General features: G+C 47.6%; 1 protein-coding gene across 3 annotated transcripts in view; it reads right to left on the bottom strand.

Annotated features, from left to right (window-relative positions):
* Positions 1-21,349, bottom strand: part of ABCB10 (ATP binding cassette subfamily B member 10) — a 37,725-nt gene extending 16,376 nt beyond the window's left edge. For all 3 annotated transcript variants that reach the window (XR_016038712.1, XM_055425845.2, XM_088841820.1), the window contains exons 1-6: positions 20,793-21,349; positions 10,375-10,575; positions 9,547-9,749; positions 4,844-4,978; positions 3,937-4,083; positions 2,709-2,844 (exon numbers count right to left, since the gene is read on the bottom strand). Coding sequence is in view for 2 of the 3 variants with exons in the window: in XM_055425845.2 (XP_055281820.2) it covers positions 2,709-2,844; positions 3,937-4,083; positions 4,844-4,978; positions 9,547-9,749; positions 10,375-10,575; positions 20,793-21,264 (1,294 nt within the window). In the remaining variant the exon portion in view is untranslated. The remainder of the gene's footprint in view (positions 1-2,708; positions 2,845-3,936; positions 4,084-4,843; positions 4,979-9,546; positions 9,750-10,374; positions 10,576-20,792) is intronic.
* Positions 21,350-25,508: the final 4,159 nt, after the last annotated feature.

Below are 25,508 nucleotides of genomic sequence, written 5' to 3'. Positions count from 1 at the left end.
TGAAAAGTGAAAGTGAAGTCGCTCAGTCGTGTCCGACTAGTAGCGACCCCATGGACTGCAGCCCACCAGGCTCCTCTGTCTATGCGATTTTCTAGGCAAGAGTACTGGAGTGGCTTGCCATTGCCTTCTCTGAAATACAATGCTATCTCATATTAAAAAGGAACACAAGGTACCACAACATTCATTTAAAAGACACATCCACAAAATCAACCCATCTTTCAGACTCAACAAATACAACATTTACTAGGCTAAAAACTGAAAAGAAATTTGGCAATTTTAGATACACTAACAACCCTTATGGCAGAAAGTGAAGAGGAACTAAAAAGCCTCTTGATGAAAGTGAAAGAGGAGAGTGAAAAGGTTGGCGTAAAGCTCAACATTCAGAAAACAAAGATCATGGCATCTGGTCCCATCACTTCATGGGAAATAGATGGGGAAACAGTGGAAACAGTGGCTGACTTTATTTTTTTGGGCTCCAAAATCACTGCGGATGCTGATTGCAGCCATGAAATTCCGCTTACTCCTTGGAAGGAAAGTTATGACCAACCTAGATAGTATATTAAAAAGCAGAGATATTACTTCGCCAACAAAGGTCCGTCTAGTCAAGGCTATGGTTTTTCCAGTGGTCATGTATGGATGTGAGAGTTGGACTGTGAAGAAGGATGATTGCCGAAGAATTGATGCTTTTGAACTGTGGTGTTGGAGAAGACTCTTGAGAGTCCCTTGGACTGCAAGGAGATCCAACCAGTTCATTCTAAAGGAGATCAATCCTGGGTGTTCATTGGAAGGACTGATGCTAAAGCTGAAACTCCAATACTTTGGCCACCTCATGTGACGAGTTGACTCACTGGAAAAGACTCTGATGCTGGGAAGGATTGGGGGCGGGAGGAGAAGGGGATGACAGAGAATGAGATGGCTGGATGGCATCACCGACTCGATGGACATGAGTTTGAGTGAACTCCGGGAGTTGGTGATGGACAGGGAGGCCTGGCGTGCTGTGATTCATGGGGTCGCAGAGTCGGACATGACTGAGCAACTGAACTGAACTGAACAACCTCTGCTTAAAAGTCACCTTTGAACTATGATTTAAAACCCCAACTCCACTGGTCCATCTCAACTGCCAGAACATATACTTTGTAACACTTTCCCTCAGTAAGGGTGCTGAAAAAATGCAATTCAAATATCCTAGGGTACATTGATATTTGTGTAAGATAGAGTGGACTAAAACCTTCAGGTTAAATTAAGGATGCATCGGGCAGAAACAGCCACATAAATAAAGTCAATCAACCTTCAATAGTTGAGCAAACACAATTCAATGGAGAAAGGGTAGACTTTTCAACAAATGGTGCTGCAACAACTAGGCTTCCATGTGCAAATAACAAACCGGGACACAGGCCTTATTACACCTTTCACAAATCAACTCAAAATGACCTAAACATAAAATGCAAAATTATAAAGCTCCTAGAAGACAACATAAGAGAAAAACTTACATGACCTTGGGTTCAGAGATGACTTTTTAAGTATATTAAAAGCACACTCCACTAAAGAATATATTTTAAGTTAAAGTTCATTAAAATGAAAAAACTCTAAGATCAAGTCAAATGTGGCAGAAAGCACAAGACCGGGGGCCAGGAGGAAAGCTGACGATGGCTAAGTGTGAAACGGGCACAGAAAGGTCGCAGAGAGGGCAGGTGGTGGCCAGCAGATCTGTTCGGAGCGGGGAACATGACCACACGGTGTGCGACCCTACAGCCAGTCAGACCAAACCCCAGGGATGGAAAGAAAGGAGCAATACTAACATAGCTCCAGCATCCTGAACTGGTCTTGTCTCGCAAGTCACTCAACACCCAAAAACATCTTGGATTACATCTTTCTTCAAGACCAGCCAGTAGAACTAAAATGCTATTTTAAATGAATCTCTGGAACTCTCAGTCCAGAAAATACCCTTACTTGCCTGTGGATGTCTAAGGAAAAGCGTCTCCTTTAACCAGGAGAAAACTCTGGAAACCTGAAAACAAAAAGTTGAGGTGACCCTGTGGGATACCTGAGCTCCTTTAACCAGACTTGAGGCTGTTGATCTAACCTTTCCATCTTGGTTTTCAAAGAAAGGAAGGAAAACAAAAAGCAGGAAATCACTTCCTTCAGGTTGGTTGGGGCTTTGCAGACTCCACACAGTTCTGCCTCCAAGGAGCTTGCTTCCCTTCACAAGGAAAGCTGGGCTCTGAGAGACTCTTTACAAAAGCAAGCAACTGTGCCTCGTGTACTTTATCACTTCATTTTGGATTGCTCACTAGTTTTGAGCATGGCTGACTTCTCCCCACAGCAGCCTGACTGTCATGAAAGCATCACCATCAGCGGATAAGGGTTCCTGCACATGCCTGTTCGTGCCATCCTTCCTCCCCAGCATCCATGCAAAATGAAAGGGAACAGTTGCCCTGCATGCTGGCTGGGAACAGACCCAGCGAGACCCTGTGCTCTGTGAGCTATGGGGGGGCAGGGGGCCTGACAAAATCTGACACTTCCCAACCCAGGGAGGATCACACTCATGTCTATTCTGCCCTTCAAAGTCAGGCTGGAGTAACATTCTAGGAAATGTTTTTGCAGTTAGTTAGTTGATGAGTGGTGGAGTAATGGGAAAGTTAAGTTTTCATTTCAGAAACTATAACCTGATTTTTCATCAATTCCCCAAGCCTATTTAAATTATATACCTCCGATGCTTACTCCAACCCAGAAAGCATACATTAGGAAGGAGGAGAGTTCGCCCACTGTCATGTGGGCAGTGCCCATCAGTAGCCCTCCTTTGTACAGGACAGAAAGCACGATCAGGTTCCCAGAGAGCCCCGTCTGTTAAGGGAAGAAAACACAGAAGTCAGGTGAAAGCCAAACACCCCTAAAGGAAAAAGCACTCGCACTGTGCAGAATCTCCTTTATGCATCTAAACATCAAGCAAGATTTTCCAAAACACATTTTAATCTGAATTTTAAAATTCTTTCTCTTTTTTTTGGCTGTACTGCACAGCACACGGGATTTTAGTTCTCTGACCAGAGATCAAACCTCTGCCTCCTGCAATGGAAGCATAGAATCTTAACTGCTGAAAGTCAGGTTAAGTCCCTCAAAAATATTTTTGAAATATCATAATATTGAAGGAAATAATCTCATAAACATGGAAACCTAGATACTAAGGTACCCATCAGATTCCTATTTTACTCAATCTAATCAATTTGCAAAGGAAAGAAAATGATATTAAGGATGCCTCCCCTAGGTGGAAGAAATTGATGTATTCTACCATGGTGGGCTGGGCAGGCTGCACTGAGAAGCCAGATGAGACACCGGGCTTATCTGCTCTGATGGCATTAGGGACATAGTCTCTGTAAGTGTGCCCCCTCAGGGCTTCCTGTCTGTTCAGTTACGGCCATTACTGAATCACCTCTACTGTCTTTCCACTGTGAAAGCATTGGCATGATGGCATGTGACTCTGCCATCATGGTGAATTTCTAGCTCGGTGTCCTACCTGAGTTCCTTGTGATCAATGTGGTCAACTTTCTTATACCTGCTTCTTGACCACACTGAAGTTATTTTGGCTAATCCTCAGTGGGTTTAAAACTGCCTACACCAGAATGACCTGGAGCTAAAGGACAGAGTTTTGTGGAGCTGAGGATCTGTGTGTCTAACCGGTTTCCAGGTGAAGCTGATGTGCCCGGTCTGGACTATACTCTGAGAATCAGGGCCTGATCCCACAGTTTTGGTCTCACCACCTTTCCTTTAATTACATTTACTTGTTTTCCCCCTCCTTCACAAAAATATTTTTAAGAATGGTAATTCTTAGTCTTGAGGGAGAAGGGAAGTATTTTCTATGTATGGCAAGAGCCACAGAATAAAAATCTCTTCTGATCATGACGTCTACACTTTTCATTCTTTTCAAAATGATCAACTTACTGCTCCAAAGAAGCCAGCCCGAGCAAATGCCTCTTTCCTTGCTAACTGCATCACATGGTCCACTTTGCTGGTGTATTTCTCTATTTCAGTCATTTCTTTCCCAAAAGCTCGAACAGTTCTTATGTTTCCAATACGTTCTTCAGCTAGCTGGGAGAATAATACAAACATTTCAGGGGAGACAAAGTTAAAATGTGGTTCTCACATTTAAGGTACTGTCAACAGAAAGCTGCTTGTCATATGCAACTAAGTAAAAAAACAGACTACAAAGCAGAGTATATGAAGAATCCTGCTTTTGGAAACAAATATGTATCTATACATAAACACATCACATATATAGGTAGATAGAAAAATATGTGAGAAGGTTGGTAGATAAATAAATATATTTTTATGCAGTGATAAAGATAAGATAAAAAAGGATAGACTCCAAAATGTCAATAACATTCATTCAGAGCTGGGATTATGCATTTTTTTCTCCTTATATTTCTCAAAATTTTACTTTCATAAATATGCATGGTTTTTGTAATGAAAATATAATGATTATTTTTAATTTTTAAAAAAGACAAAACTGGACAGCATTACAAGGACAGCACTACAAAGCTACTTCCATTAGTTAATAAAGGCTAGCGTATCTTCCAGAACAACTATTTTCAGAATACGATTAGCCTTTTCATCCTATAAAAAACAGTGATATAAGTTCATATGATGTAGTCAACTGGGATCAGTGCTGAGGGGTGGGTAGAAATCGAGTCTAGAAGGCAGAGTACTTTGGGTTCTAGAATCTGCAGGGCTAACACGAGGAAAAGGACGTACTTTTTGGAAAGATTAAACACATTCCTTAGGGTCCACCCACCGATAACCTGGCTCTGAGTTCATCCAAGTGGAGACCACACCAGTGAGGTGCCTTTACCTGAGTGGCTTGTGCCAGGGAGTCCTGAGTGACTTTGGTCAGTTTCCGAAGGTATCGGCCATAAAGCACAGCGATGATGGATACCGGAGGCACCACACTCAAAACAAAAGTGGCCAGTTTAGGGGAGACAAAAAACTGTCAAAAAAACCCCAAAACACATGTGTTACACAGAGTAGAAAGATACTCTCATTGCCCACTGTAAACATGTGTATGTTTAAATTAATAGGTAGGCCTAACGTTACTGTTTGGTAGAACTTTTCAGACATTCTCGGTCTTCACGAGGCCCCACGAATATTCGGCCGCCACACGGGAGGAATGTGACAGATAGCCTCTGAGGCTGTGGAGCCCCTTTGCCTGCAATGCTGCACCACTACCGGCGCAACGCTGGGCCAATGCAATGGAAATCAGACCACACTACTCAATAGAGTGGTGGGGACGGGCTGGGGATGGAGGAAGGAGACCCCTTCTGCTCCACACTGGCCAGACCACACCAGGAGTTCTGTATTCAAGTCGGCATCAAGGGTTCTGAACAACCAGAGCAATGTCTCCCTGAAATGACTCAGATGGCAGCAAGACCGAAAACCCCTACGTCATGTGACAAAGTTGAAGGACTTGCAGAGGTGTGACAACCAAGTTACAGTGTTTCCATGGCTCACAGCACCGGAATCTCAGGCAAACAGATCTGGACTCAACAAAAGGAGGAGTCTCCTAACAACTGGAATTGCCCAAAGAGGAAGTAACACAATAGGGTTTTCCTATAGCCAACCCTGCAATTAGGTGATCGTATTTTAAATGGTATTAGCATCATTATTAATTATAAAATAGTATCATCAGTGTAAGACTCTCCTAAAACGCTGGGGGAAAGCTGCAGACTGAAATGCATTCATTCACTTATTTACTCATTCAACAACTGAGTACCTAAGGCCTACAGGCAGCAGACACTACCCTAGGCACCCGGGAGGCAACTGACCCACGGGGAGCTCCATCTAAGGGGAGAGGTGAGGTGGGAGTCAGAGAGAAGACAGGTGAGACAGAGAGAGAGAGTCCAGAGTGCCCTGTGGTCTTGGAAGAGAACGCACACAGAGGCCCTGAGGTTGGGGACGGGCCACCCTGAACAGACAAGCAGCACTGGGGTGTCAGTGGCCTGCAGGACACAGGCGGAGCAGCGAGGCAATCGAGCGGGTCTGAAGACAACACAGCCCAGGCGAGCTGTCTGCATGGCAGGGCAGGAACACCCCTTGCTGTCCCTGAGCCTGGGGATGGTCTCAGGACCCTCCCTCCCTGTGCTCCAGCTCCATGTTTAGAGATAACCTTCTGAAGGATGAGGCAGGTGCTGCCACGGAAAGCAGTGCTGGAGAATCAGGAGCACACATCTCAATGGTGGGAGGAAGACCCCACATGTAAACAGCTAAACTGACAGTATGCTACAGACATCATTAGGTTCTCGGAAGCAGGCTTACCATAGTCGGGTCCAGGGACCCGTGAGAAAGAATGAATATGTCAGTCCCTCCAGAACTAAAGGCCAGATCCCAGGGCATGCCTCCGCATGAGGCCCTGCTATAAGCTGAGCATCTGTGTCCCCCCACAACTCACAGACCTTACACCGCCATGGGGCTGGATGTGAATAGAGCCTCTAAGGAAGGAATTAAGGTAAAATGCAGTTACAAGGGTGAGGGCCCGGATCCTGTCTTTATAAGAGCTTTCTCCACACAAGCACAGGCGAAAGGCCACGTGAACAGAGCTCACAGCGAGAGGGTGGCTGCACGCAAGCCAAGGGAAGAGGCCTCAGAACGAACCTACTTTGTCAGCACCTCGACCTTGGACTCCCAGAGCCCAGATCTGCGGGAAATACACTTCTGCTGTTTGAGCCCCCACTCATGGTACTGTTATGCAGCTCAAAGTACTGAGACAGGCCCCCTCTGATGCCCTTGCCCTTCAACTGCTACTCTTCCTGAGCCCCAGACTATTATATCTGGAAACGGTGCTTTATTTAGTACAGGAGGGCCTTCTCCCAGAGTTTTGCTTCTCCCTTGAGTGTGCACAAGATTTCAAAGCTGTCTTCCATTCTGTATGGTAGACCTTACAGGCTCACTCTGGCAACACAGCCTTCTGCTCTGGACTGAATGCTCTCTGGGACACTAGTCAGAAACTTCAGCTTTTCCACCTATGAGGAAAAATCAGCGACAGTCCTCATTCTAGAACTGCACCAAGATGACAGCATTGATGGCTACTGGTCATCTGAGAGGTGGCCAGTGTGCTAGGGAACTACATTTTAAATTTTAGCTTTAATTAAAATTAAATTTTAAAAGCTGATATTCCATTTCTATTCAATTACTAGCAAAGTTTTAAGTATGTCTGGAGATTTTGGTGTGTGCTTTTTCAGCCACAAATTTTACAAAATCTAAATATTGATAGCTTCCAGTGAAAGACTCCAGACTTAGATGTTCTGTAAGTATAAAATATACAGCATATTTTAGAATCCTAACATGAAAAATATCGGAGAAGGCAATGGCACCCCACTCCAGTACTCTTGCCTGGAGAATCCCATGGACGGAGGAGCCTGGTGGACTGCAGTCCATGGGGTCGCTACTAGTCGGACACGACTGAGCGCCTTCACTTTCACGCACTGGAGAAGGAAATGGCAACTCACTCGAGTATTCTTGCCTGGAGAATCCCAGGGACGGTGGAGCCTGGTGGGCTGCCATCGATGGGGTAGCACAGGGTTGGACACGACTGAAGCGACTTAGCAGCAGCAGCATGAAAAATATCTGATTAATAATTTTTATATTAAATACATGTTGAATTGATAATACTTTGCTTATATTGAGTTAAGTAAAATTATTATCAAAATTAATCTCATTTCACCTTTCTTTCTGTCTTATTAAAAATTGTTTTGGCTATTCCACAGGGCCTAAGCTTGCAGGATTGCACTTAGGCCCTCAGCAATGAAACGGTACAGTCCTAACCACTAGACTGCTATTGACTTTCCTCATTTTTCATTTTGAAATGTGGTTACTAGAGAAATATCAACAACTTCAGATGAGCAGATGGTATCACTTTAATGGCAGAAAGCGAGGAATTAAAGGAGCCTCTTGATGAGGGTGAAAGAAGAGAGTGAAAAAGCAGGCTTAAAATTCAACGTTAAAAAAAAAACCTAAGATCATGGCATCCGGTCCCATCATTTCATGGCCAATAGAAGGGGGAACGGAGAAGGCAATGGCAAGCCACTCCAGTACTCTTGCCTAGAAAATCCCATGGATGGAGGAGCCTGGTAGGCTGCAGTCCGTGGGGTCGCTAAGGGTCGGACACGACTGAGCGACTTCACTTTCACTTTTCACTTTCACACATTGGAGAAGGAAATGGCAACCCACTCCAGTGTTCTTGCCTGGAGAATCCCAGGGACGGGGGAGCCTGGTGGGCTTCCGCCTATGGGGTCACACAGAGTCGGACACGACTGAAGTGACTTAGCAGCAGCAGCAGCAGCAGAAGGGGGAAAGGTGGAAGCAGTGACATATTTCCTCTTCTTGGGCTCTAAAATCACTGAGGATGGTGACTGCAGCCATGAAATTAGAAGACAATTGCTTCTTGGCAGGAAAGTTATGACAAACCTAGATAGTATATTAAAAAGCATAGATATCACTTTATATAGAAAGGTCCATATAGTCAAGGGTATGTATGGTCTTCCCAGTAGTCATATATGGATGTGAAAGCTGGACTATAAAGAAGGTAGAACACTGAAGAATTGATGCTTTCAAACTGTGGTGTTGGAGAAGACTCTTGAGAGTCCTGTGGACTGCAAGGAGATCCAACCAGTCCATCCTAAAGGAATCAACTCTGAGTATTCATTGGAAGAACTGATGCTGAAGCTGATGCTCCAATACTTTGGCCACCTGATGTGAAGAGCCAACTCACTGGAAAAGACCCTGGTGCTGGGAAAGATTGAAGGCAGGAGGAAAAGGGGGCGACAGAGGATGAGATGGTTGGATGGCATCACTGATTCAATGGATATGAACTTGGGCAAACTTCGGGAGATGATGAGGGACAGGGAAGCCTGGTGTACTGCAGTCCATGTACTGGGGTCTCAGAGAATCAGACACTGCTTGGCGACTGAACAACAACAATACTCAGAAAATTTAAATTGCGCACTTGGCCTGCACTGCTTTTCTCCCAGCCAGCAGCACAGGAGAAGGTGTGTCTTCAAACACCTGGTCTGAACAGAGGCCAGCAGATGTGAGGCACCCCAGTCCCCAGCTAAGGAGGAACAGATGTGATGGGTGGAGAGGGTAAATGACTGCAGAGCTGCCTGTCTGTGCAGAGGGAGCCCATCCTGCTCCTGACAGGAGGAAGACAGGGAACAACCCTCAGGTCCTGTAAAGATGACTGACAGTAGCAGTTTCCTGCCTCTGAGGACAGATGGCTGGACAGACTGACAGATAAGTGCTCCTCCTCGGTCCAGCACTCGGCACCCAAGGCTCTTCCTACCTGGGCTCATTCCAACCCTCACACGTTCTTAGAACCCAGGCAACAAGGCTTTTGTAAAAGCCACAGTCTGTTCTCCAGAAAACAAGTGAAGGTTCAGGTGCCAACAACAAGACAACTGCCCCGGGTCCCCAAGGCCTCTGCACGGTACTGAGCACAGCTCGCTGGAGTGCGCCTCACCCTGCCAGGGTGCATGGCCGAGACGGAGCAGCTGAGGGACGTACCATCATGCCGATGCCCACAGAGGCCTGCGCTCCAGCCCTGAGCCCGTCTGAGAGGTTCTCGGTCACTGAGCGCCCCAGGAGGGCTGCATCTGCGGACAGGCGGTTGATCAGCTCTCCCGTGCGTGTCTTGTCAAAGAAAGCCACCTCCTGCTTCAGCACTGAGGAGAAGAGCGAAGCCCTCAACCTATTCACGATGCGCTGGCCTGCAAGGTGAAAGGAGCAGCATCAGAGGGGGCTCAGATGCACACCCGCAGCTGCCCAGGTCACGGCCTGGTGGAGACAGACACAGCCACGCGCATGTGCTGCTGGCCGGCACAGAGCTCTCCATAGAGACCACAGCCCGTGGGGCTGAGGACAGAGTACAGTGATCAACAGTGCAGTCTGCAGTTTTATCACAGTAACTTCTCACAAGCTAATTCTGCTTCTCTTTCACAATCCTTTCCTGGACTGAACTTTCAAATGGCAAGAACTGGTTAATTATCTACAGAGCATTTTATCAGCTAAACGGCCAGCAACTGACGTGGAGTCGGGTGTCCCAGGCTCCGTCACCATGGTGGTGTCACTGCCTATCAACAAGCAGGCCTCACAGCGACACTGAGCAGCATCACCCGACGCCATGTGCAGGGGCTGCCCGCGCGGGCAGCTCAGGGGCTGTGCACCACCACCCAGCCCCTTGGAGACACACAGGCAACTGAGCTCTAATGCCGGGAGAGGAGGGGTGAGCACAGAGTCCCTTGTCTACCATGATCGCCAGCCTGGGGGGGCCAGAGCACAGGGAGTCCACGAGACCCGCCCCACCCAGGCCGCCCAGGAACAGGGTCCCGGCACCTGACGTCTGCATGAGGTAGACACGGACGGCATTGGCCGCGGCACCGCACAGGAACACGCCTCCGAGCACCAGGCAGAGGCGGGTCAGGCTGGAGCTGTAGTCTGCAGAGGGGTTTGTGTAGATGACGTCAATGATCTTCCCCAGGAAGAAGGGGGCGGACATGGTGATGACACTGGACACCGCCAGAAACCCAACTGCAGCTGGAAAACACAAGCAACTCTCCGGTTCATCAGTGCTTTGGGCGCTGAGTTCATCAGCTTCTTTCCCGAATGAACTTTTCAGAGCATGTGATGCTCAGAGGTTGGGAGTCTCCTCCCTTTAGCTCCTGGACCCCTGACTAAAGAGGAGAGCCAGATCTGGTTCTGGGGTCACATCAGGCAGGGCACTGATCCTGCCCAAATATCCAGACCAGACGACGTGGCTTCACCCTGGTCTGCTGCTCCCTTCTTCCCCAGGAGTGACTGAGAGCTAACCACAAAAATCCACTCTGGTCTCCCTCCTGCCTCTTGATCTAGGGATTCAACTCAGATGACGCTTTTCCTACATTCATGCTATATGTAGTTACTCCTTGGCATATAACTGTATCTTAGCTTGAAGATCAAACTATGCAGGTAAAGCTCTTGATTATGTCTAATATTTCACGAGACTGTAGGCTATGGAAAGCAGGGATGGGTATCGACTATATATGGGATACCTTCCTTCTTAATATGACTGCTTTGGGAAATAAAGTACCAGAGTATCACCACGATTATAAAAATATGCAAGAACATAACTGTTCATACTCCTTAAAAAAAGACGAAGGCACAGAATCTTTTCAGCAAAGAAAATATTGAGGAAATCCAATTAGGAACAGCATGTGTCACAGATAACTACATTCATAATAAGGAATGCAAATTTAACCTCAAAGATGTATCATTTTTCATCTACTGGATTGGCAAAGCTCAGAGTTTGACAGCACCCTGTTAGTGAAGCTTCAAGGAAGCAGCGTTTACACTGTTAGTGGCTATGCAAACTGGTACAGTTGCAGTGGAAGGTGATGAGATCCTACCGGTCAAAATGTAGCTGCACACTCCCTTTCATCCACCAGTTCTATCTCTAACGTATAGATACACTCCCATGTGTGTGTGTAACAAAGGTACACTCAAGGGTGTCCATTCAGGCACTGCTCATACCAGCAGAAGATTCAAAACACTCTAAACATTCCTTAGTGAAGTAAAGCTATATCAACTATGGAACATGTATTTTATCCATATTACACAGTCATTAAAAACAATGAGGTGACTCTACGGAAAGCAACATGAGACAATCCACTAAGACACATGGTTATCAAGCATAGCCGAGGACACAAATGTTTGTGGGGCTTTTTTGCTGGTTGGTTCTTTTTCTTTTTATTTTTTTCATTGTAAACAGGATTCATGATATTTATTTGGGAATTGGATAAAATGGCTTCTAAATGTCTCCTAAAACTCTGGTTGGTTCTTAAGTTCATGTAGGCACAAAACAACCCCAGAAATTCTTCAGCCCAATGCGGCGTACCCAACGGGCAAATGGCTCAGTTTGTATATGTTATCTAAGTGTCTGGAATGTACACCTGGTACCTCTCCACTGGCATCCACAGTTTAAGAAAGTAAGTAGAAGCTTTCAATGAGGATCATGGTTTCAGACCTGCAACCATGGCTCTGCCCACCTACTCCTACTTCCTTTGGCCTTACCTCTCACAAGTCTTCACCCCAGTAGATCTCTTGCACATCTAATTCTGTTTTGACATCTGCTTGTTGGAGGCCCTAAACTGACACACCCAATGATCTTTCAAAAATAAACACATCCATCCACGTTTACCTTTACAGGTGGGCCATGGTCAAAGAACTTCCCCGGCGGGGCTAGTGGCAAAGAATCCACCTGCCAATGCAGGAGACATAAGAGACGCAGGTTCGATCCCTGGATCAGAAAAATCCCCTGGTGGAGGGCATGGCAACCCACTCTAGTATTCTTGCCTGGAGAATCCCATGGGCAGAAGAGCCTAGTGGGCTACAGTCCACAGGGTCGCAAAGAGTCAGACATGACTGAAGTGACTTAGCATGCACACATGCACAAAACATCTCCAGGGAAGTAACAAATGAGTGACAGATTCCTTCTGCAGAGTGGCACCAGGTGACAGGGGAAGGGTGCATATGTATGCTACTGTGAACCTTCTGGGTTCAGTCCTCCTGGGGCTCCCTCTGTCCCTCCTGAACCCCCACCGCTAGCACCATCACTGAACAGTAAGTGGCGAGGACCCTAAGTGGACGTGGTGTGGGGGATGGGTGCTCCCAACACCCTGCAAATAGCTTCTCTGTGTCTTGCCTAAAGCTAACACTTCAGTGAAAGCCTTCACTTTTACAAAACCTTAATACAAGGAGTTAAGAGCAAACTCTGCCAACTGGTAGTTCAGCTGGCAAACAGCTCTAGGAGAAATATGAGCTTGTTAAGTCAGGAATACTACCCATACTCTTACCCTCCTGGGGGTCTTCTAACACCTCCCCTCAAAGGAGGCCTGCTCTGCAACCCCATCTATAGTACAAACCCCAACACACCTTTCATTCTCTTTCCGGCATTTCCCAGCCTTGGGGAAGCTTCACATATCTGCTGTATCTCTCCATTAGGAGAAAAGATTTCTATCTCTTTTGTTCACTGTTGTATCCTGACTGCCTGAAGGGACAGGCACATAGTATAGGCTCAATAATACCAGCTGGATGATGAACAAACTGAACTTTGGCAAAGGAGGGAGAAAAGCATGTCAAAGTTCAACAACAGCCTAAAGAGAAATATAAGATCTGGTAGCTCAGAAAGTCCGTGTGGAAATGACTCCTTTACAGGAGCCAGGAAACCCACGTGCCTGGCTTAAAACCCCTTCCTCACAGCCTGACTGCATAATATAAACCTGGCCAAGTGCCAGTTTATTCTGCTGTAAGACTCAGGATCTTGTTTCAAACTCTGTTCCTGATGACTGTGCTCAGAAGGACTGAAAGCTTAAGGGTCCTGGGAGCATGTGTAGCTCAGGTTCTGCAGGGCACGGCCACAGAAACCAGTGTCCTGGCGACCCACGAATTAACCCGGAAGACCTGTTTCATCTGTCATTAGCAGGTAGTTTCTCTCGTCTGTTTCTTCCCTTTGGCAAATACTTCCATAAGTGTAACGTATGCAAAGTGCTACCAAGGTTCACCTCTCCCTCCCACCTCTAGTTTTCAGTTATGATTCCAAAATAAGAACCTGTACAGCATGAACACACACTAGTTCTTACGTAGTAATGATAATGATTACAAAGAGAAAGGAATCTGGCTGAATTAAAATTCATTCCAGGGACTTCCTGGTGCTCCAGTGGTTAAGAATCCACCTGCCAATGCAGGTGACATGGGTTTGACCCCTGGTCGGGAAACTAATTCCACATGCAGCAAGGCAACTAAATCCACGTGCCACAACTACTGAAGCCTAGAGTCTGTGTTCCACAACAAGAAGCCACTGTGATGAGAAGTCTCTGCACCACAACGGGAGAGTATCCCCACTTGCTGAAACTACAGAAAGCCCACACGCAGTAACAAAGAGCCAGCAGAGTCAAAATAATCAATCTTAAAATCATTTCAGGATCTCCCCTTTAAAAAAATTATAACTGCCATTTGCCTCTTTCTTCTACAAGTTCAGTTTAGTTCAATTGCTCAATCGTGTCCGACTCTTTGCAACCCCATGGACTGCAGCACGCCAGGCCTCCCTGTCCATCACCAACTCCCGGAGTTCACTCAAACTCATGTCCATCGAGTCGGTGATGCCATCCAGCCATCTCATCCTCTGTCATCTCCTTCTCCTCCTGCCTTCAATCTTTCCCAGCATCAGGGTCTTTTCCAGTGAGTCAGTTCTTCATATCAGGTGGCCAAAGTATTGGAGTTTCAGCTTCAGTATCAGTCCTTCTAATGAATATTCAGGACTGATTTCCTTTAGGATGGACTTGTTGGATCTTCTACAAGTTAAATGTATACAAAGTAAAAAAAAAAAACAACTCTGCTTTGGGTTAGCTGGATTTCTGTTGAGGTTTTACTGCACAGCACCATCTGTGACACTCATGAGCCACGGAGGTCTGCACCACAACTATCACCTCTGGTTTCTCCCCAAACCTGATGAGCCAAGCAAACCACAGTCCTCCTGGGCGTTCTCCCTCTTCTCCCAGGGTTCAGCATCTGCTTACTGCTCTTCCCTGCCTGACTGCTACTGTCTCTTGACAGGTATTTTCAAGCATTTTTCTGTTCAGTTCAGTCGCTCAGTCGTGTCCGACTCTCCGCGACCCCATGAATCGCAGCACGCCAGGCCTCCCTGTCCATCACCAACTCCCGGAGTTCACTCAAACTCATGTCCACAGAGTCGGTGATGCCATCTAGCCATCTCATTCTCTGTCGTCCCCTTCTCCTCCTGCCCCCAACCTTTCCCAGCATCAGAGTCTTTTCCAGTGAGTCAACTCGTCGCATGAGGTGGCCAAGGTAATGGAATTTCAGCTTTAGCATCAGTCCTTCCAATGAACACCCAGGACTGATCTCCTTTAGAATGGACTGGTTGGATCTCCTTGCAGTACAAGGGACTCTCAAGAGTCTTTTCCAACATCACAGTTCAAAAGCATCAATTCTTTGGCGCTCAGCTTTCTTCAGAGTCCAACTCTCACATCTATACATGACCACCGTCTACCTAGTCATGGCATTCAAAGAATGAGAGCAATCTCCTTGAAAAGAAAGAAGGAAAACCTGAAAGGCAGGCTGCTGGGAGAAGGGCTGTGGCCAGTACCCAGGTCCTGGACCGGCAGGTCTGGGGGTGGCAAAGGCTGTACAGCCTGTCTACTACCGCTAGACACAGGACAGAGCTTTTAAGGACTCATCTGTCCACTGAGCTAGGCAGGTGCAGCAAGCCCCATGTCGCTCACGGACTAAGGTACTAACTACCCACCACTATCTGAAGCATTTGCTATGCACTGTCTCCTCTAACAATGCTCTCACCATCCTCATTTTCCAGAGAGGAAACTCAAGCACTGAGAGGGAGCTTGCACAAGGTCACCCAGTTCATCTACTGCAGAACCACATCCCGAGACAAAAATCTGTCTTCTTCATCTTCCCACAACCAAGCTGAGGAAACACCAGGGACCTCTGCTGGGGAGGGTGAGGCCAGCCAGGGAGCAGAAAGGCTGCCAGATAACGCCTGAGTAGGGACTGTGGTGCAGAGAAAACGTAGGAGGCTCCAGGGTCTCAAAGAGAACAGGCCGCTGCAGCAAGGCAGGTCTAACAGGCTGGGGAGTGAGGCGGTCAGGTTTGTATTTTAAATGATTCACTCCTGCAGAGTGAAATGAAAGGACCTGAGGCTGCCCTGCTCCAGGCAAGAGGGGAACTAAGGTGAGGAGGGGAGGAGGGGCAGTGGGAATAGGATGGTGACAAGGAATGCAGGCATTTTTAAGAGCTGGACTCCACAGGACCTGAGATTTGGGGAGACTTGGGGAGTTCTGAAGTTGGGACTGACAGGATCAGTGCCCAAACTCTGTCATCTAGCTGTCTGACCTCAACCGAGTCATTCAAATCTGCACCTCAGTTTATTCATCTAGAAGGTGGCAATAAAAATAACCTCTCCCTCAAGGAAATGTGAGAAATGACACACACACATGACGTCTCCAGCCCAGTGTCAGTATCCAGTCAACGATGAAGTGAAGTTGCTCAGTCGTGTCCAGCTCTTTGCAACCCCATGGACTGTAGCCTACTAGGCTCCTCAGTCCATGGAATTTTCCAGGCAAGAATACTGGAATGGGTTGCCATTTCCTTCTCCAGGGGATATTGATGACCCAGGGATCGAACCCAGGTCTTCCACATTGCAGACAGGTGTTTTACCATCTGAGCCACAAGGGAAGCTAAGTCAATGATAAGTATCCACTATTATCTATTAACATACTGGGCTTCGTAGCTGGCGCTAGTGGTAAAGAATTCACCTGCCACTGGGAGATCCCTGGGTTGGAAGATCCCCTGGCAAAGGAAATGGCAACCCACTGCAATATTCTTGCCTGGAAAATCCCATGGACAGAAGAGCCTGGTGGGCTAGAGTCCTCAGGGTTGCGAAGAGTCAGACACGACTGAGCACACACACACAGTATCTATATCACAGTTGGCACCGCAAGTGGTCAGGACTGACCTGTGCCCCTGCCAGCTGTGTCCCACTCTCTGAGAGGAGCGACAGAGGAGGAAAGGAGTTTTCAGTGTCCACAGAGAACACAGGCGTAGAGGGCCCAGGCAGGTGAGAGGCTGACGTGAAGAAGGCTGGCAAGCAGCTAAGCAGGACAAGGCAAGAGGCAGAAAGGGCCGACAGTCAGCAGGAAGTGGAGCGCTGAGGAAGCCTCTGAGGCTGTGGAGTGACCTGGAGACAAAGCTCTGGGCAAGGCTACAGTGCGAGTGACAGAGTTGGCATCTATGCCGCAGTAACCTCAATGGGCCTGCCCAAGACTGGCACTTCTGTCCAGCACATATGCCATGCGACCTGCCTACAAAACATAAAATCTTCTAGTTGCCACATTAAAAAGAAACAGGTAATACTAATTTAATAACATATTTTATTTGATCCAATGTATCCAAAGTATTAGTCATCAGTGAACATAAACATAAAGAAAATTCACATTTTTCCCCATATTAAGTCCCTTCAATATCTGGTATTTCACTCGTGAATCAACTCCGACTAGCATGTTTCACAGCACAGCTACAGGATGTTCAGGTTTTCTCTGAAATGTGGTATTTCTGAAGCAAAGACACATTGCAGCCTTTCTGGAACAATTTCCGAGGTTCAGCCTTACTGCTCCACCAGCACTATCCTTGTCAGCACTGTTCAGTCCTGACCTGTGCTGCAGGATGTAGCCGTTCTAAGCATGCCTCGCCCTCTCCTTGCTTACCACACCCACTGGTTTCATCAGTCTCTTCATTCTGGTCACTTAACGGTCTTGCTCTTTAATATTCAACTACGAATGTAGCAAAAGCTCCTGGTGGGCACGAGGTTCTAAGAACTGTCCTCATTTCAAACCACACAAGTCCTTATCAGTGTTAAGTAAATAGCTTGGGGGTGGAGGGCTGGGCATGTAACTTCCACATTTCACCAGTGACCCACCTGGGAATATTGATATTCCCTGATAGCTCAGTTGGTAAAGAATCTGCCTGCAATGCAGGAGACCCTGGTCCTATTCCTGGGTCAGGAAGATCCGCTGGTGAAGGGATAGGCTACCCACTCCAGTATTCTTGGGCTTCCCTTGTGGCTCAGCTGGTAAAGAGTCTGCCTGCAATCTGGGAGACCTGGGTTCGATCCCTGGGTTGGGAAGATACCCTGGAGAAGGGAAAGGCTACCCACTCCAGTATTCTGGCCTAAAGAACTCCATGGACAGTCCATGGGGTCACAAAGAGTCAGACACAACTGAGTGACTTTCACTTTCTTTCCACCTGGGAATTATAAGCAAGACAATCTCCGTGGTGCCCATCACACCAAGACCCTCCATCACTGTCATCCCACAGTCCCCTCAGGCCCTGGGCTCACTCCTAGCTCCCAACTCCACGCATGGTGCTCCTATCCTCTCACTCACTGGACGCTCCAGCAGGCTCTTCTATCTGCCAGACCGGGAGCAGAGCTCAGACCAGTTACCTCTTATCCCATCAGCCACAGGGACTCCTCAGTGAGCTCCTTCATCTTTTAAGAGTCCTGTGACCAAGATGATAAGACGAATTATCAGTGAAAAATGACTGCAGAGAAACCTTGTAGGCCACAGCTGTTGGAAGATATCTACAAATTCCAACACAAAGTGGGACACAGGGAGGAAGGGCCAAGAGGCACACCAAGGACTATGGTTCCTTCAGAAGAGAGATGGACATGACAGTCTTCAGCAGATACCTACAGGTGTCTTGGACGGCAGACCCTATTTTTAAAGTTTCTGATACAAATCACTTAAGATCAAAGCTTTCTGGTCACACAGTTCATGCAGCATGTTCTGCAAACTGCTGAATACAGATGAAAACACTGGTATTCAATCATATAGTTAAATTTCTGAAGAATTTTTGCATTCCTTTCTCTAAAAATTAACAAACATTGGAATTCCTTCTCTTCAATTCAGCTTTTTTTCAGCCTCTTGATTTAAAGTACACACGCGTGCACACACACACACACACAACACACACACACACACACACACGTGCTTGTTATTTCCAGCATTGCAAAGAGATGGGCCAACATCTAAGGCTGCTCCTATAAGGATAAGTTACAAATTAATGGTGATCCCCCCTCAACGTTCTCTTAATCTTACAAATGTCAACATTCAGAGTGACTGCAACATAATATATAGAATATCTTTTGAGGCAACCCTATGTCCTAATAACTTCTGAGGCAACCCTATGTCCTAATAAGGAGCTTTCATCATATTAAATACAATATGTTTTTATAAATACAATATATATTTATATTGTTTGTTTGAAAAGTGAAAGTCACTCAGTCGTATCTGACTCTTTGTGACTCTTTGTGATTCTACAGTCCATGGAATTCTCCAGACCAGGATACTGGAGTGGGTAGCCTTTCCCTTCTCCAGGGGATCTTCCCATCCCAGGGATCAAACTGGGGTCTCCTGCATTGCAGGCAGATTATTAGTTTGAAAGGTAGGAAAAAATTAGTGTACCAATCCCAGACTTACTCCCTCAAATTATGCATTCACACTTATTCAAGGCAGCAAATCTAACTAGCTCCCCTTCTTAAAATAAAGAGAGGTACAGCTCTTGCTTCCTTAAAGGCTGTCTTCTGAGCAGGCTAACAGACAGGACATGTGGGAACAGGTACAAAGGTACAGGGAGAATGACCATGTGGAGAGGCAGGGTTGGGCCACCTATCATGGCCAGAATGCCTGGGCGCCACAGAGCCTGATACCTAAAAACTTTTTGACATCTAAAATTTCAGAAACAAAACTGGATTTCCTACACTAATTTTTAATTACATATGAAGATGATGGACACACCCTGCAGCGCTCAGGGTTTCTAAACTCAGGTTTCCATCTGGGCCTGATTGGACCATCACTTATTCCTTCTTTGAAGGCACACTGTGCCCTATTCTGTGCCACACACACGCTAAGGACTAGACACAGAAAGATGAAGCACGCATAGCTCTTCTCCCAGGAAGCTCATAGTCCAATGAGAACTCCTAGTCTCAAGTTTTTCTTTCAAAAGAGAAACAAGGAAAAAAAGTTTCCATCAAAAATACACGCACAACCAAGTGACAAGATTATTCTCTTTATAATACAAGAACCTACTAAGCTGTAAAAGTCAGTGAGAGGTAACATGTTCCCACTCTGTTGCCCTCCTCTACACACCAGCCTGCCCTATATCACAAATCGCTCTCTAGGACTACCCTTCCTAAAGCAACAGATTTGTAACAAAAACCGTGGGATTCTCACCAGCTTCAAAAGTCTAAGAACATCACAAGCTCTCTTTCCTAACCCTCACCAAACCTGCAGTTTCATCTCTAGTCACGTGATCTTTTCATTCATGCCTCTCCCCACTAAACTGCAAGCCCCAGCAGGAGCAGGAACCAGGTTTCCTTCTGCTCATCAATGGAACCCAAGGGCCTAGCACACAAGACTCAATATTTATTAAAAGAAATGAAGATTTCGAGAAACCTCAAAACCGTTTAGATCTTACAAGGACTTTACATTTAAACATTTCTCCATTTATGGCTAAAAATGAGACTATACAAAATCTGAATTTTGTTTCTAAAAATATTCATTTTTACTTTTAAAAATTACTCAGTTAAGATTTAGCTGTGTTATAATCTGGAGTTTCTCAACCCTTCTAGAGTTTACTGATCACTGACCATGGCCAGTGTTGACTCTTCTGAAGAGCTTAATAACTTCCTGCCTGCCACTCAGTGAGGCAAAACGGGACAAACCTGAAAGGTTTACATCGTTTTGCTTCACGGAGTAAAAATAATGGTGAATGCTTAAGAAATTAACCTGAAACAAATAATGTATATGTGTTTTTTTTAGTGCAAGTGCATATAACAAAATAGGTTTACTAGAGTCTACGATTAATTTTACAGAGACAGGATAAAAACAAACAACCCAGGTCACTTGAGAACGCTGGCAAAATAAAAGCGAAACAGACTTGACGACTGAAATACGGAGATACCTCTCCACTTGCATAATATGCTAGTTTGTCCGCGCACCTGCGGATCCACACCGCTACAGCAGGCGCGCTCCGTCCGTACCCCCAGGGAGGACGCCCAGCTAAAAGCACCCTGTCCTCTTCACCGATTCCAATGGCCCCAGGCCCCCTGCCGCCCCCTCAGCGCCCCTCTCGCCGGCCCCGGCCCTCGCACGGGTTAAGGTCGCCGGTGGCCGAGAGGAGGGCCCTACCTGCCAGCCTCCGGCGCTCGAGCAGCGCCAGGCTCAGGAGCTTCTGCGCCTCCGAGCGCCTGGCCGCCGCGGGCCGCAGCAGCGGGTCGTGACCGGGAGTCGCCGCGGCCGCAGGCAAGGCCGGCCCGCGCCGCCAAGCCTCTCCCGCGGCCCGCGCGACCAAGGTCGAGCAGCCAGGAAGCGCGGAGCGCGGGAGCCCGGACGCGACGGGGCCGGCGAGCGCCCAGCATCTAGACAGCCCCGGGGGCCGCGCCCAGAGCGCCAGGAGCCGCGCCAGGCCCGCGCCGCCCGCGGGGCCGCCGGGACCCCCGCCCACCCACCGCCGCGGGGCTCGCGCGGCCCGGCCACCCGCCAGCAGCGCCGGCCCCGCGTCCCCAGGCCTCGCAAACGCCGGGTACGTCGACAGCGTCCGGGTCTCGGGGGAGCCGCGCCTCCGGAGCAGTCGCAGCGGCCAAGCCGGGGGGCCGTGCATGGCGCCGCGTCCGACCGCGCGCCTCGGTCCGCCGCCCCCGCCGTTCGCCGCCGCCGCGCTCCCACCCGGTTAGCCGCCCCCGCGCCCGCCCCATCCCCGCCCGCGCGGCCCCGCCCCGGGGCGCCGAGTCCCGCCCGGACCACCCCGGGGGCCCCCGCCCGCCTCGGCGCCCGTCGGCAGCGCCCCCCACCGGGCGGCCCGGAGCCCAGTGCGCCGCCGGACCCGCGCTGGAGGCGGCGGAAGAAAGCGCCCTGGGCCGCCGCGCTTGCGCACTGCCCCGCGGGGCGCACTTCGCGCTAGTGGACCGCTCGGAAGAAGCGGCGGGCGGCGCGGGCCCTCTCTGCTCACGCCGGCGCGCCGGAGAGCGCAGGAGCGAGCACACGTGCCGGGCTTGGGACCGCAGCGGGCTAGTTCGCGGGCTTGGTGGAGGGTGAAACCCGGGTAGCTCTGACAGGAGGGGGTCATCTCATAAGCTGGACAGACGCGTTGAGCGGAGGTGGCCGGGGTGCGCCGGCTGACTGCTCCCGGTAAGGCCAGGCAGGACGCGCTGTGTGATACCCGAGTGCGGAAAGCCCAGATTAGGGTCAAAACCCACCGGGACGCGGGGACTTCACGGCCTGGCATCCGTACTCTAGGGCCTGGTCCGTATCTAAGAATAGTGTTTTAGGAAAAGTGGATAGCTTTTTGTTGACCTGTCAATATTTTAAAGGCTGGGACTCGAATGAGGCCAGTGAAAGTGAAATATGGCCTCAGTTGCAATATTTATGGATTCGGGGAAAAAAGGTTACGACATGTAACAACGGACTGGTTCCAGATAGGAAGAGGAGTATGTCAAGGCTGTATATTGTCAGCCTGCTTATTTATAACCAGAGTACATCATGAGGAACGCTGGGCTGGAAGAAGCACAAGATGGAATCAAGATTGCTGGGAGAAATATCAATAACCTCAGATATGCAGATGACACCACCCTTATGGCAGAAAGTGAAGAGGAACTAAAAAGCCTCTTGATGAAAGTCAAAGAGGAGAGTGAAAAAGTTGGCTTAAAGCTCAACATTCAGAAAACTAAGATCATGGCATCTGGTCCCATCACTTAATGGGAAATAGATGGGGAAACAGTGGAAACAGCTCCAAAATCACTGCATATGCTGTTTGCAGCCATGAAATTAAAAGACACTTAGTCCTTGGAAGGAAAGTTATAACCAACCTAGATACTATATTTAAAAGCGGAGACATTACTTCGCCAACAAAGGTCCGTCTAGTCATGGCTATGGTTTCCCAGTGGTCATGTATGGATGTGAGAGTTGGACTGTGAAGAAAGCTGATTCCCGAAGAATTGATGCTCTTGAACTGTGGTGTTGGAGAAGACTCTTGAGAATCCCTTGGACTGCAAGGAGATCCAACCAGTCCATTCTAAAGGAGATCAGTCCTGGGTGTTCATTGGAAGGACTGATGCTAAAGCTGAAACTCCAATACTTTGGCCACCTCATGCGAAGATGGACTCACTGGAAAAGGATCTGATGTTGGGAGGGATTGGGTTGGGGGCAGGAGGAGACGGGGACTCTTTGAGACCCCATGAATCACAGCACACCAGGCCTCCCTGTCATCACCAACTCCCGGAGTTCACTCAAACTCATGTCCATCGAGTCGGTGATGCCATCCAGCCATGTCATTCTCTGTCGTCCCCTTCTCCTCACGCCCCCAACCTTTCCCAGCATCAGAGTCTTTTCCAGTGAGTCAACTCGTCGCATGAGGTGGCCAAAGTATTGCAGTTTCAGCTTTAGCATCAGTCCTTCCAATGAACACCCAGGATTGATCTCCTTTAGAATGGACTGGTTGGATGTCCTTGCAGTCCAAGGGACTCTCAAGAGTCTTCTCCAGCACCACAGTTCAAAAGCATCAATTCTTTGGCGCTCAGCTTTCTTCACAGTCCAACTCTCACATCCATACATGACCATGGGAAAAACCATAGCCTTGACTAGACAGACCTTTGTTGGCAAAGTAATGTCTCTGCTTTTTAATATACTCTCTAGGTTGGTCATAACTTTCCTTCCAAGGAGTAAGTGTCTTTTAATTTCATGGCTGCCGTCAGCATCTGCAGTGATTTTGGAGCCCCAAAAAATAAAGTCTGACACTGTTCAGGAAGATCCTTTTTGTATAGTTCTGTGTATTCTTGCCACCTCTTCTTAATATCTTCTGCTTCTGTTAGGTCTATACCATTTCTGTCCTTTATTAAGCCCATCTTTGCACGAAATGTTCCCTTGGTATCTCTAATTTTCTTGAAGAGATCTCTAGTCTTTCCCATTCTATTGTTTTCCTCTATTTCTTTGCACTGATCACTGAGGAAGGCTTTCTTATCTCTCCTTGCTATTCTTTGGAATTCTGCATTCAGATGGGTATATCTTCCCCTTTCTCCTTTGCCTTTAGCTTCTCTTCTTTTCACAGCTATTTGTAAGGCCTCCTCAGACAGCCATTTTGCCTTTTTGCATTTCTTTTTCTTGTGGATAGTCTTGATCAGTGCCTTCTGTACAATGTCACGAACCTCCGTCCAGAGTTCATCAGGCGCTCTATCTATCAGATCTAGTCCCTTGAATCTATTTCTCACGTCCACTGTATAATCATAAGGGATTTGATTTAGGTCATACCTGAATGGTCTAGTGATTTGCTAACTCTAAATAGACACACACACACACAAATACACACACACACACACACACATCCAATATATTGGTTTGGGTTTTTCAGTAAGATATTACAGGAAACCTGAACAGATGTTTTGGCCAATATATTGGCAATAATATATATATATATATAGGCATTTCTCATATATATATATATATATATGCATTTCTCATTTTAAAATTGGGATAGGGCTTCCCTGGTGGTCTAGTGGTTAAGAATCTGCCTGCAAGTGCTGGGGACGTGGTTTTGAGCCTTGGTTTTGGAAGAATCCACATGCCTCAGAGCAACCAGTCCGAGGCACCACGATTACTGAGCACTTGTGCTGCAACTACTGAGCCTGTGCACTCTGGAGCCCACGAGCCACAACAGGAGAAGCCAGCATGGTAAGAAGCCGACAACCACAACTCGAGAAAGCCCAACCAGAGCAACAAAGGCCTAGTGCAGCCACAACAAATTAAAAATAACAGTAACTTTCCATTACCTTCTTAGAAATTAGCATAAAATCCCTTGGCCACTGAAAAGGGCAGGAAATGCTCTAACATGTGTTTGGGAAAAAAGAAAACAAACCACTTAGATGTGAGTGGATTATAGTACAAAATTCCTCAGGAAAACGAGGAAAGGCTGCACATTAATTCTGAGAAAACAAGCAAAAAGTCCACCCACAGTGAGACGGAGGACTCTTGTTGGAGCGGTAACTGAACCAAGTAGCAAATCTGGCCTTTGATGAATAGACTCTTAATAGGTGGCCAACAGGTGTCAAATTCAAAAAGGACGTCTTTTGGTCGAAACTTGAGATCAGTTGAGATTACATCAGGGACAGCTCCACCTGTGGGTTCTTTCCTTTTAAAAAGCGGCAAGGTGGACAGCAGGAGGGGGCCCCCGCAAGGCACAATAGTCCAGGAGGTGGACAAAAGTCTCCCCGGCCTACAGTCTGATCTGTAATCTGATTGCGGGGTGGGGGGTGTGGGTGGTCATTTCGCCTTTCTTAGTTCATTTCTTTTTTTCTTCAGTTTGCAGCTCATCCTGTCAGGGACAGGGTGGCAGGGTGATGGCTGAAGGCGGAGCATGCAGTTCGGTGAATCACAAACGAGGAAAGCGGTAAGATCCACCAGGGGCAGAAATGCTTTGTAAGTTCCTCTGAAATCTGCACTTTTGGTAACTGCTCCGCATTGTGTGCTTACAGTCAATGCCCATATGGCTCAGGTAGGCTGAGTGCTGTGGATGTAGAAGGTGTTAGAATCTTTGACTTTCACCTTCCCTCACCTTCTCCAAAAATAATCTAGTGAAAGTTTGTTATGGATTAAATTGTGTCCCTTCATAAAAGGTATGTTGAAATCCTAAACCCCAGGACTTCAGAATGGGATCTTACTTGGAAATGGAGTTACTGCGGACATAAAGATGAGGTCATATTGGATTAGGAGTGATGTATCCTTATAAGAAGATGGCCCTGCAAAGACAGAGACCCACAGGGAAGTTGCCCTGTGATGACAAAGCAGATACGGCAGTTACATGGCGGCACGCCAGGGAATGCCAGAGATGGCCAGCAAGTCACTCGAAGCTGCCAA

This window comes from Moschus berezovskii, chromosome 12 (genome assembly GCF_049115385.1).
Source record: "Moschus berezovskii isolate FMDL1 chromosome 12, NW_MosBer_1.0, whole genome shotgun sequence".
Taxonomy (NCBI): Eukaryota; Metazoa; Chordata; class Mammalia; order Artiodactyla; family Moschidae; genus Moschus; species Moschus berezovskii.
This window is presented reverse-complemented; position numbering and strand designations above follow the sequence as displayed.